This window comes from Ornithorhynchus anatinus, chromosome 1 (genome assembly GCF_004115215.2).
Source record: "Ornithorhynchus anatinus isolate Pmale09 chromosome 1, mOrnAna1.pri.v4, whole genome shotgun sequence".
NCBI lineage: Eukaryota > Metazoa > Chordata > Mammalia > Monotremata > Ornithorhynchidae > Ornithorhynchus > Ornithorhynchus anatinus.
The window spans coordinates 135,519,566-135,532,965 of NC_041728.1; the positions used below are offsets into that span (position 1 = coordinate 135,519,566).

General features: G+C 48.2%; 1 protein-coding gene across 1 annotated transcript in view; it reads left to right on the plus strand.

Moving 5' to 3' along the window:
• The window catches only part of SAMD7 (sterile alpha motif domain containing 7), a 47,873-nt gene that overhangs the window by 20,685 nt on the left and 13,788 nt on the right, over positions 1-13,400 (plus strand). The window contains exons 4-6 of the mRNA XM_039914383.1: positions 3,361-3,506; positions 8,163-8,241; positions 9,305-9,981. Of these exons, the coding sequence (XP_039770317.1) occupies positions 3,361-3,506; positions 8,163-8,241; positions 9,305-9,981 (902 nt within the window). The remainder of the gene's footprint in view (positions 1-3,360; positions 3,507-8,162; positions 8,242-9,304; positions 9,982-13,400) is intronic.

Sequence of the window (13,400 nt, forward strand, 5' to 3'; positions counted from 1 at the left end):
TAGACGATTCGTTCTAGGATCTTGGAAAGGAAGGGTAGTAGGGAGACGGGGCGATAACTGGAAGGGGAAGTGGGGTCGAGAGCGGGTTTTTTTAGGATGGGGGAGACGTGGGCATGTTTGAAGGCAGAGGGGAAGGAGCCGTTGGAGATTGAGTGGTTAAAGATAGAAGTTAAGGAGGGGAGGAGGGCAGGGGCGATGTTTTTTATAAGGTGAGCGGGAACGGGGTCCGAGGCGCAGGTGGAGGGGGTGGCACTTGCGAGGAGGGAGGAGATCTCCTCTGATGGGAAGGATGGGAAAGTAGGGGAGAGGGTTGGTGGGGGGGAGGGGAGTGGGAGAGGGGTGACTTTGGGGAACTCAGACCTGATTGTGTTGATTTTTGTGATGAAGTAGGTGACCAGATCATTGGGGGTGAGAGATGGGGGAGGGGGAGGCACACGGGGCCTAAGGAGAGAGTTAAAGGTCCGGAACAATCGGCGGGGGTGACGGGCATGGATGTCGATGAGGGAGGAGAAGAGGTTTTGCCTGGCGGAGGCAGGAAAGGCAGGAAAGGATAAATTTGAAGTGTGTGAGGTCGTCTCGGTGCTTGGACTTTCTCCAGCAACGCTCGGCAGCTCGAGCATAGGAGCGTAGGAGGCGGACGGAGGAGGCGATCCGGGGACGTGGGTTAGCGGAGCCAGAGCGGCAGAGGGAAAGGGGGGCGAGAGAGTCGAGATGAGTAGAGAGGGTGGAGTTGAGAGCGGAGACCCGATCGTCGAGAGTGGGAAGTGAGGACAGGGCGGCGAGGTGAGGAGAGATGCTTTTGGAAAGACGGATGGGATCGAGAGAGCGGAGGTCTCTGTGGGGCAGTAGCGAAGATCTGCAGGGGGAGGGAGTGTGAGAGATGAGGCAGGTGAGAAGGTTATGGTCAGAGAGAGGGATTTCAGAGTCGGCGAGGGAGGAGACAGTGCAGCGGTAGGAGATGACGAGATCGAGGGTGTGACCGAGTCGGTGAGTGGGCGCGGTACGGTGGAGCAGGAGGTCGGCAGAGTGGAGGAGGGATAGCGGGCGGGCGGCAGAGGAGTCGTCGGGTACGTCCGTGTGGATGTCGAAGTCTCCGAGGATCAGAGTGGGCAGAGAGAAGGAGAGGCGGAAGGTGAGAAAGGGGTCTAGGTGGTTGAAGAAGTCGGAGGTGGGACCGGGAGGGCGGTAGATGACGGCGACAAGTATCCGGAGGGGGTGCTAGAGGAGAATGATATGGGCTTCGAAGGAGGGGAAGGAGAGGGAGGGAGGAGGAGGGATAGTGCGGAAGCGGCAACGGGGCGAGAGGAGGAAGCCGACGCCTCCTCCCTTACCGGTGAGTCTTGGGGAGTGGGTGAAGGAGAGGCCTCCGCCGGAGAGAGCCGCGGCGGAGACCGTGTCTTCGGGAGTGAGCCACGTTTCCAAAAGGGCGAGGAGGAGGAGAGAGTGGGAGAGGAGAAGGTCATGGACGAAAGGTAGTTTACCTGTAATGGAGTGGGGGTTCCAGAGGGCACACTTGAAAGTAGCTGTGGGTGCAAGGCGGGGGTGGGGGGTGGGAGAGCGGGGGGAGGGGAGGGTTTGGATGGGAAGGAGGTGGCGGGGCCCTGGACGGGGAGTGGGGGATGAGGGGTAGCGGTGGGACAGGAGGACTGGAAGGGGGCGTGGGTGGGGAAGAGAGAAGGGGGGAGGAGGTGAGGAGGGGGTTTGGTGGGGGGGGACAGTAGGGGGAGGGGGAAGAGGGGTAGTGCTGGTAAAGTGGGGTTCTAGGGCGGGGGAGGGAAGGGGGGAGGAGACAGAGGAGAGAGCGGGAAAGAGCTGAGCGAGAGAGGGGAAGGGGAAGGGGAGGATAGGAGGGGGCGGGCGGGAGGAGGGGGGGAGGAGGGACATGGTGAGGCCAGAGAGGTGGTTGGCAGCACTGACAACAGTAAACAGTAACAAACGAAATCGGTAATATAGCAACATAATACAGTATGATATGTAGTAGGAGAGTAGTGAGGTGGGATAGTAGAGGGCAAGGTAATGGACTGCTTTAAAGCCAATGGTGAGGAGTTTTTGTTTGACGTGGAGGCGGATGGGAAACCACTGGAGTTTCTTAAGGAGAGGGTAAATATGGTCTGAACGATTTTGTAGAAAAATGGTCCAGTCAGCAGAGTGAAGTATGGACTGGGGTGGGGACAGTCAGGAGGATGGGAGGTCAGCAAGATGACTGATTCAGTAATCCAAGTGGGATGAGAGGAGTGATCGGGCTAACCTAGTAGAAGTTTGGAAATAGGAAAGGGCAGATTTTAGCAATATTGTAAAGGTGGAGCCGGTAGGATTTAGTGGATTGAATACGTGGGTCGAACGATAGAGAGGAGTCGAGGATAAGGCCGAGGTTTTGGGCTGGTGGGATGGTGGTGCCATCTACAGTGATGGGACAGTGAGGAGGAGGACAGGATTTGGGTGGGAAGATAAGGAGTTGTGTTTTGGACACGTTAAACTTGAGGTGATGGAAGGACATCCAAGTAGAGATGTCTTGAAGGCAAGAGGAAATTCAAGATTGCAGAGAAGGAGAGAGATCAGGACTGGAGATAGAGATTTGGGTATCATCACATAGAGGTGGTAGTTGAAGCCATGGGGGCAAATGAGTTTTCCAAAGGAGTGAGTTTAGATGGAGTATAGAAGCGGACCCATAACTGAATCTTGAGGGACCTCCCCAGTTAGGGGGTGGGAGGACAACGTCAGTGAAGCCGAGGTTAGGTATCGTTTCCAGGAGACGGGCGTGGTCGACAATATTGAGGGCAGCTGAGAGATTGAGGAGGATTAGGATGGAATAGAGGCCATTGGATTTGGCAAGAAGGAGGTCATCGGTGACCTTTGAGAGGACGTTTTCTGTGGGATGAAGGGGACAGCAGCCAAATTGGAGGAGGTCAGAGAGAGAATTGGAGAAGAGGAATTTGAGACCATGGATGTAGACCATTCGTTCCAGGAATTTGGAGAGAAATGATAGGAGGGAGATGGGGTGGTAACTAGAGGGAGCCGTGGGGTCAAGGGAGGAGGAGTTTTTTTTAGGATAGGGGAGACATGGGCATGTTCGAAAGCCATAGGGAAGAAGCCACTGGAGAGCGAAGAGCTGAAGATGGCTTTTAGGGAGGGAAGAGATGACCTGCCCAAGGTCACAAAGCAGGAGAGTAGCAGGGCTTATATCCACCCCAACGTGTTCTAAGGTTGTCCTACTTGGGGTTCACAGTCTTAATTCCCATTTTACAGATGAGGTAATTGAGGCACAGAGAAGTTAAGTGACTTACCCAGGCCCATGTTCTAAAAACCCCACTGCCTTGAAAAAAGCCAGTCCCTTAACCGAAATCTTATCTCTTTACCTAGAGAGTTGATGTCTTCTACTGAAATGATTTCACCAGCTGACCCAAGGCAGATTCATGTCACTTCCCATCTCGGACCTTCAGTTCCTCCAGCCGCAGGCGTGTCCAATGTGCTCTCCAACCACGTCTTCTCAGGTCTGAGAAACAGCTGATTTGGGTCCCCGTGCCAGCCAAGTAACTCCGTGCTAGTGAAAATGAAAAATAGCTCCAGGGAGCTTCCTGTCAAATCTGCTGGTTGATCACAGAACTGTGCTCTCTGAAAGAGAAGGGAGGGAGTAATCTGGCTGGCTGGATCTGGCTCTGCTGGTTTTTAGCACAACTTGCACTTCCCTCTAGACTGTAGACAGGGAGCGTGTCTGCTAATTCTGCTGCACTGTAATAATAATAATAATGGTGATGGTATTTGTTAAGCACTTACTAGACGCCAAGCACTATTCTAAGCACTGGGGTAGACACAAGGTAATCAGGTTGTCCCACGTGAGGCTCACGGTCTTAAATCCCCACTTTACAGATGAGGTCACTGAGGCCCAGAGAAGTTAAGTGGCTTGCCCAAAGTCACACAGCTGATAAGGGGCGGAGCTGGGTTTAGAACCCTGGTCCACTGTACTCTCCAAAGTGCTTAGTATAGTGATCTGAGCATAGTAAGCGCTTTATAGATGCCACTGATGGATTGATTTCCTGGACGTTTGAAGGACTTTTATCAAGTGCCCCAGGACAGGGTCCCTGTTACCTTATTTACTAGGAGGTTGTCCAAGGTCATGGGTGTCAGTAAAATTGATCAGTGGAATTTATCAAGCGCTTACTGTGTGCAGCACACTGTCCCAATAGCTTGGGAGAGTACAATGCCACAGAGTTAGCAGATGTTCTCTGAGCTTGTACCACCCCCATAGACCATTGCAAACACGAACTGTTGGGGCAGTTTTGTTAGGTCCTATAGGTGTGTGATAGGTTCCATAGATAGGAAAGAGATTCCTCAGGTGTGTAGAAAGATCCCACTGCCATTTGCTGCTATAACCCCCACCTGTATCTCCAGTATTATTATTAATAATAATAATAATGGTATTTCTGAAGCTCTTACTATGTACCAAGCACTGTCTAAGCGCTGGAGTACATAGAAGGTAATTAAAGTGTCCCATGTGGGACTCACAGTCTTAATCCCCATTTTATAGATGAGGCAACTGAGGCCCAGAGAAGTTAGTGACTGGCCCAAGGTCACACAGCAGATAAGTGGCAGAGTCGGGATTAGCACCCATGACCCTCTGACTCCCAGGCCTGTGCTCTATCCACTACGCCATGCTGCCTCTGTATTATTATTGCATTATTATTCTATAATAATAATAACTGTGGCATTTTTTAAGCACTTGGCCACCACTGTTTTAAGTGCTAGATAATAATAATGTTGGTGTTTGTTAAGTGCTTACTATGTGCAGAGCACTGTTCTAAGCGCTGGGGTAGATACAGGGTAATCAGGTTGTCCCACGTGAGGCTCACAGTTAATCCCCATTTTACAGATGAGGTAACTGAGGCACAGAGAAGTTAAGTGACTCGCCCACAGTCACACAACTGACAAGTGGCAGAGCCGGGAGTCGAACCCATGACCTCTGACTCCGAAGCCCAGGCTCTTTCAGATTGCACTCATTTCCTATCCTACATGAGGCTTACAGTCTTACTCCCCATTTTACAGAGGAGGTAGGTGAGGCACAGAGGAAGTGAAGTGACTTGCCCATGGTCACAAAGCAGTCATGTAGCAGAGCCGGGATTAGAATTCACGCTCTCTGACTCCTAAGCCCATGCCGTTTCCATTAGGCCACTATTTCCTGTTACTTTGGAAGGGTTAAGGGCTGGATTCCTGCAACCATTTTGTAATTTCCCTAGAAGGTACAGGAAAATCATTCTAGGGAGACTTGCCACCAGCCACCTGAGGCAACCCCTAAATTTTTAATTCATTCATTCATATTAATTGAGTGCTTACTGTGTGCAGAGCACTGTACTAAGCGCTTGGAAGAGTATGATATAACAATAAACAGGCACATTCCCTGCCCACATGAGCTTACAGTGTAAAGGGGGAAACAGACATTACTAGAAATAAATAAATTACAGGTCTTCATTTATTCATTCACTCATTCTATTGTATTTATTTAAGCACTTACCATATGCAGAGCACCTTACTAAGCGCTTGGGAAAGTACACTACAACAATAAAGAGTGACAATCCCTGCCCACAATGAACTCACAGGCTAGGGGGTGGAGAGAGACATCAATACAAATGAACAGACATCAATATAAACAAATTAGAGATGTAATAGTAACGATGGTATTTGTTAAGCGCTTGCTATGTGCCAAGCACTGTTCTAAGCACCGGGAAAGATACGAGGTAATCAGGTTGTCCCACGTGGGGCTCCCAGTCTTCATCCCCATTTTACAGATGAGAGAACTGAGGCCCAGAGAAGTGAAGTGGCTTGCGCAAGGGCACACAGCAGACGGGGCGGAGGCGGGATTAGAACCCACAACCTCTGACTCCCAAGCCCGGGCTCTTTCCACCGAGCCACGCTGCTTCTCGCAGGGTATATGCTTTAGATATGTACTCTGCTCATGCTTTCTCCATGGCTGGAGAAGTGGCAATGGTCTCTGAAGTTCATTCATTCATTCATTCATTCATTCAGTAGTATTTATTGAGCGCTTACTACGTGCCAAGCACTGTACTAAGCGCTTGGAATGTACAATTCGGCAACAGATAGAGACAATCCCTGCCCATTGACGGGCTTCAGTCTAATCAGCCCCGTACTCGTCCGCTCAACTGTATATATTTTCATTACCCTATTTATTTTGTTAATGAGATGTACATCACCTTAATTCTATTTATTTGCTATTGTTTTAAGGAGATGTTCATCCCCTCGATCCTATTTATTGCTATTGTTCTTGTCTGTCCGTCTCTCCCGATTAGACTGTGAGCCCGTCAAAGGACAGGGATTGTCTCTGTTACCGATTTGCCCATTCCAAGCGCTTAGTACAGTGCTCTGCACATAGTAAGCGCTCAATAAATACTATTGAATGAATGAATAATCAAGGGAGACAGACAAAAACAATAGCAGTAAATAGAATCAAGGGGATGTACACCTCATTAACAAAATAAACAGGGTAATAAAAATATATACAAGTTCCTGCTCTGCTGCTTCTAGTTCACTTCCAGGTTGGCAGTGCTGGAGGAGACCCACGGGACAACATGGAGGGAAGGAGCGGATAAACCCGCCGCTCTTCCACTGCCCTCACTCTGCCCCTGCCAACCGAGGATGGAAGGAAGAGTCCTAGGGGTGCCTGATCCTCGCCACTGTGAGGGCACTGGGAACCCCTAAACCCCTGCCAACTTTCAGGGGTCATGTGGGTTCTACCATCTACGGGTGGCATTGGAGCGGGAGTTTTCCGAACAAGATGGTGCCCTTTGCACATCTATTATGCTCACCGCCGACCTCTCGCTCACTTTGCTCCCTGACCTGCTCCCTCTGTTCTTCCCCTCTCCCAGCCCCACAGCACTTATGTACGGATCTGTCATTCGTTTATTTCTAATGATGTCTGTCTCCCCGCCTCTAGACTGTAAACGTGGCTCAGGGGAAGGAGCCTGAGCTTGGGAGTCGGAGGTCAGGGGTTCGAATTCCCGCTCTGCCACTTGTCAGCTGTGTGACTGTGGGCAAGTCACTTCACTTCTCTGGGCCTCAGTTACCTCATCTTTAAAAATGGGGATTAAGACTGTGAGCCCCTCGTGGGACAACCTGATTACCCTGTATCTCCCCCAGCGTTTAGAACAGTGCTCTGCACATAGTAAGCGCTTAACAAATGCCAACATTATTATTATTATTATTATTAAACTCACTGGGGGAGGGAATGTGTCTATTTATTGTTGTATTCTAATCTCCAACCACTTAGTAGAGTACTCTGCACACAGTAAGCGTGCAAAATTACAACTGAATGAATTGAATGCCTCTTGCCTGGAACGCCCTCTTTCTTCATATCCAACAGACAATCGCTCTCCCCACCTTCAAAGCCTTTCTAATAATAATGATGGTATTTGTTAAGTGCTTATTATGTGCTAAGCACTGTTCTAAGCGCTGGGGGAGATGCAAGGTAATCAGGTTGTCGCACGTGGGGCTCACAGTCTTAATCCCCATTTTACAGGTGAGGTATACTGAGGCCCAGAGAAGTTAAGTGACTTGCCCAAGGTCATACAACAGACACGTGGCAGATCGGGATTAGAACCCAGGTCTTTCTGACTCCTGGGCCCGTGCTCTATCCACTAGGCCCTGTTCCCCATTCCAGCGAGCTGCCTGAAATTTATTTGACGCTCCAGCCTCTACCTCTGAGTTTACTTCTAAATAACACCTGTAGCTCTTAAGAGAAAGTGTTTTGATTTATTCATTTAAAATCTGCTTCTATCTACAGCCAGGTGTGCACCTATATCTGAAGCAGGAGGGCAATTACCACAAGGAAAAAAAATCCTTTCTGGCAAGAATGGCCAATTGTGCTTCAAAGCCAGGAGATTCCTAAGTCCCTTTCATCTTCTGCTTTTTGAAGTGTTAAGGGAAATTTTTTCTCCTGATGAAACCAGCCTTAGGAAAAAAAACGAAACAACAGGCTTTCCCTCCTGTCTGTCCCATCTCCAAAGAGGCAGATCCTTCACCCGATTTCCTTCAACCCGACCTCAGAGTTGGGCAGGCCTCTTTCAGAAGCGGGATGCGTTATGTTTCATTTTTGTATTCCTATTTGCTCATTTCTCATATTTTGTTTTTGTTCTGCGGCGGTTGGTGTTTTTAAGGTTATGGCTTTCTACAGCCGGAATCCGTGGAAGCGGTGGCTAGGAGGCAGGAGTTGCTCCAGAAGCAGAATATTGCCAGGTAGATGAAATCATGGTATGTTCATGTTGTGGGCTGAAACTATGGTGCGTTCATGCTGTGGGCTGAAACCATGATATGTTCGTGTTTTGGTCTTAAACCGTAGGTCTACGTTTTGGTCTGAAACCATGGTATGTTCATGCTGTGGGCTGAAACCATGAAGTGGTCTTGTTGTGGTCTGAAACCATATGTTCATGTTTTGGTCTAAAACCATGATATGCTCATGTTTTAGTCTAAAACCATGATATGTTCATGTTTTGATCTGAAATCATGGTATGTTCATGCTGTGGGCTGAAACCATGATATGTTCATGTTTTGGTCTGAAACCATGCTATGTTCATGTTTTGGGCTGAAACCATATGTTCATTATTTTGGTCTAAAACCATGATATGCTCATGTTTTGGTCTGAAATCATGGTATGTTCATGCTGTGGGCTGAAACCATGATATGTTCGTGTTTTGATCTGACACCGTATGTTCATGCTTTGGTCTGAAATCATGCTATGTTCATGTTTTGGGCTGAAACCATGATATGTTCATGTTTTGGTCTAAAACCATGGTATGTTCATACCGTGGGCTGAAACCAAGATATGTTCATGTTTTGGTCTAAAACCATGGTATGTTCTTGCTGTGGGCTGAAATCATGATATGTTCATGGTTTGGTCTGAAACGATGGTATGTTCATGCTGTGGGCTGAAACCATGATGTGTTCATGTTTTGGGCTGAAACCATGATATGTTCATGTTTTGATCTGACACCGTATGTTCACGTTTTGGTCTGAAACCACGTTATGTTCATGTTTTGGGCTGAAACCATGATATGGTCATGTTTTGGTCTAAAACCATGGTATGTTCATACTGTGGGCTGAAACCATGCAATGTTCAGGTTGTGATCTGAAACCCTGGTAAGTTCACGCTGTGGACTGAAAGCATGACACGTCCGTGTCGTGGGCCGAAACCGTGGTTTGTTCATGCTGTGGGCTGGACCGGCTCAGATTTCTGTCGGTCAAAGCGAAGGCTCCCGTCTGAGGGACTCTGTCGGGTTGGGGGTTCTCGATGTCTCTTTAGGATGGAAATGGAAATGAACACCATCTTCCAACAGAAGGAAATGGAGAAAGCTCAGCGCAAAGGACTGGTGGCTTTGGAGTCTCCGTTCATCTACCCAGGCCTTCCGGCAGGCCCGGCCCAGCCCTTCCGAGGCAGGCCCAGGCTCCCCGAAGGACAGCTCCCCAGTGACCTGTTCGTCCGCCGCGGCGCCCTAGACGACCTTCCCGGGAGCGCCATCCTAATGGCCTCCGGGCCGTACCCGGCTGCCGGGAGCTTGCCCAGGGAACGGATTCGCCGGCCGGGGAGGAGGACGGGAAGCCACAAAGCCTCGGACTGCCATCCCGGGGGCTCTAAGAGCCAAGGGGAAGAAAAGATTCTTGACCAGTCCCCTGCGACTCCAGAGGAGGAGAAGGACGGTAAGAGAGACCCTGAAGCCGAACTGCTTTCCAAACCCGAGCTGAGCAAGAGCCAAGGAGAGCCGGTGACTCCATCTTCCAGAGACCGCAAAGACTGTGAGCCCAGCTGTAGAAAGCCCTGTGGAGCTCAGAGGGAACCGAACGGCTGCGTCAGGGAGAACGAGAAGGATTCCAATCATTCTTGCGCCATTTTCGACGACAAGTACGTGTATCACTCTGCAGTTCCGCTTCCCGGTCTGCCTTATGGGTTACCGGTCACCGGCACCTCGTTACTACCTCCAGGTTTGTCGGTTCCTTAAATTTCAATGCTTCTTTCGTGCTCTTTTAAAAAAAAATCCATTTTTCAACTCCATTTAGGGTCCATGTGTCTCGGTTCCCTCATCTGTAACCATCTGTAACTCATCTGTAAGGGACCGTGTCCAACCTAATGAGCTTGTATCTACCCCGGCGCTTAGTATAGTTCCCGGCACATAGTTAGCGCTTAACAGATATCATACAAAAGAGATCACCTCAGCAACTGAGATTACCCTTAAAATTGTTGGAGGATTTTTCACGGTATTTGTTAAGCGCTTACTATGTGAATCCCGGCTCTGCCACTTGTCAGCTGTGTGACTGTGGGCAGGTCACTTCACTTTTCTGTGCCTCAGTGACCTCATCTGTAAAATGGGGGTTAACTGTGAACCTCACGTGGGACAACCTGATGACCCTGTATCTGCCCCAGCGCTTAGAACAGTGCTCTGCACACAGTAAGCGCTTAACAAATACCAACATTATTATTATTATGTGCCAGGTGACATACTAAACACTGGGGTAGATACAAGATAACTGTGTTGGACACGGTTCCTGTATCACATAGGGCTCACAGTCTTAATCCCCATTTTACGGATGAGGGAACTGAGGCACAGACAAGTTAACTGACGTGCCCGAGGTCACACAGCAGACTCGTGGCAGTGCCAGGGTTAGAATCTGATTTCTAGGCCTGTGCTCTTTCCACTAGGCATCTCATTGTGTGGGAATTATTTTGCTTCCTAGCTTTTTATTCTTATCATTATTACTATTATCGCTATTACTATTATAATAATAATAATAATGATGGCATTTATTAAGCACTTAATATGTGTCAAGCACTGTTCTAAGTATATTGGTTAAGCGCTTACTATGTGTCAAGCACGGATCTAAGCACCGGGGTAGATACAAGTTATCCCAGTCAAAGACCCTGTCCCAAATGTGGCCCACAGTCGAAATCTTTGGTACTGTGGCTGGGGCATAGTTCTCACCTGTCAAAACAGAATTTTATTTACGGAAAATTAAGGTCAGTCAGTTCCACTCTAATGCCTGAGTTTCTCTCTTGGCTAACCCCCCAAAAATTGCTTTATACTTCCTGCCTCTTGACCAATGTCTCATATATATGCACGACCGTTGCTTCCGACATCACTTCCTATCCGGAAAGATGCGTAGTTTTCAGACAACGTTTCCTGGTTCTCCACAGAGCACAGGCCTGAGAGATAGAAGGACCTGAGTTCTGATCCAGGCTCTGCCGCTTGTCTGCTGTGTGACCTTGGGCAAGTCACTTAGCTTCTCTGTGCCTTAGTTCCCTCATCTGTAAAATGGGGATTCAGACTGTGAGCCCCACATGGGACAGGGTTAATAATAATAATAATGATAATGTTGGTATTTGCTAAGCACTTACTATGTGCGGAGCACTGTTCTAAGCGCTGGGGTAGATACAGTGTTATCAGGTTGTTCCACGTGAGGCTCACAGTCATCATCCCCATCTTACAGTTGAGGGAACTGAGGCCCAGAGAGGTGAAGTGACTCGCCCACAGTCACACAGCTGACAAGTGGCAGAGCCGGGATGAGAAGCCATGACCTCTGCCTCCCAAGCCCGGGCTCTTTCCATTAAGCCACGCTGCCTCTCTTACCATTGGTATTTGTTAAGCGCTTACTATGTGCCGAGCACTGTTCTAAGCACTGGGAGAGATACAGGGTAATCAGGTTGTTCCACATGAGGCTCACAGTCTTAATCCCCATTTTACAGATGAGGTAACTGAGGCACAGAGAAGTAAAGTGACTTGCCCACAGTCACACAGCTGACAAGTGGGAGAGCCGGGATTCGAACCCATAGCCTCTGACTCCCATGCCTGCACTCTTTCCACTGAGCCATGCTGCTTCTCTACCTGCTTAACTTTAATAATAATTTAATGATAATTATTATCATTATGGTACTTGTACAGTGCTTATTCTGTGCCAAGTACTGTTCTAAGCCCTGGGGTAGAGTTATTCCCTGAGCTTTTGAATCCCTAACTCTCAAAATCAATCAATCAGTGGTACTTATTGAGAGCTTACTGTGTGCAGAGCACTGTACTAAGTGCTTGGGAGAGTACAATATAATAGAATTGGTGGAAACGTGCTCTGCCCACAGTGAGCTTCCAGTTTAGCTCTTCCTCTCCCTGCCCACTTCTGGTCCAGCTCCAGATTCCCTTTCCAGTCCATCAAAACCCAGGTGCGAGGTTGGATTTGGAGTGGGCAGAGACTGGAGCCAGCAGAGTCTGGATTGGGTGGGGGCTTCCTAGGCCGAGCCGATCTCTAACCAACTTTACTGCAGTACCAGACACGGAGGGAATCCCTTGGGAGAGGAGAGTCCCTAATTTGGAAGCAGTCTGAGCTGCCTTTGGATTTTAGAGAAGCAGCAAGGATAGAGCACGGGCCTGGGAGTCAGGAGGTCATGGGTTCTAATCCCAGCTCTGTCACTTGTCTGCTGTGTGAGCTTGGACAAGTCACTTCACTTCTTTGGACCTCACTGACTTCATCTGCAAAATGGGGATTGAGACCGTGAGCCCCACGTGGACTGTGTCCAAGCCGATTTGCCTGTACCCACCTCTGTGCTTCGTATAGTGCCTGGTACATAGTAAGTCTATTATAGTGCTTGGCACATAGTAAGCACTTAACGAATACCACAATTATAAATTATTATTATTTTTATTAACAAATGCCACAATTATTATTATTGCTAACTGTTCTAAAAGAGTAGTGGTGAGTTCACTTAACAATTGTGTTTTCCTTTTGTCCTTTTCCAAGAATTTCATAAAGTGTTTCAAAAATATACCCAAACAATTTTTTCTTCATTTAAATATTTGCAGATGGCATTTGTCTTTTAAAGGAAATTCTCCTAGTGGCCACAATTTAAAGAATTTTTATAGAATTGCAATACTTTTGCAATGATATTTAAGTGTCGTTTTGTCATTTCAAAGATTCTGTTCCTAGTATAGTACTTCAATCAGTCAATCAATCATGGTGTTTATTGAGTGTTGGTCATGTGCAGAACACTGTACTGAGCATTTGGGAGGATAAAACAGAAGCAAAAAACATGATAATAATGTTGGTATTTGTTAAACGCTTACTATGAGCAGACCACTGTTCTAAGCGCTGGGGTAGATACAGGGTAATCAGGTTGTCCCACGTGAGCCTCACAGTTAATCTCCATTTTACAGATGAGGTAACTGAGGCTCCAAGAAGTGAAGTGACTTTCCAACAGTCACACAGCTGACAAGTGGAAGATCCAGGATTCGAACCCATGACCTCTGACTCCCAAGCCCGGGCTCTTTCCACTGAGCCACGCTCCCCGTTCTACCATCTAAAGCCTTCTCTAAAAACATCGTAAAAGATGCTGATTTTAGTATTGGAATCTAAAAAACATAAAA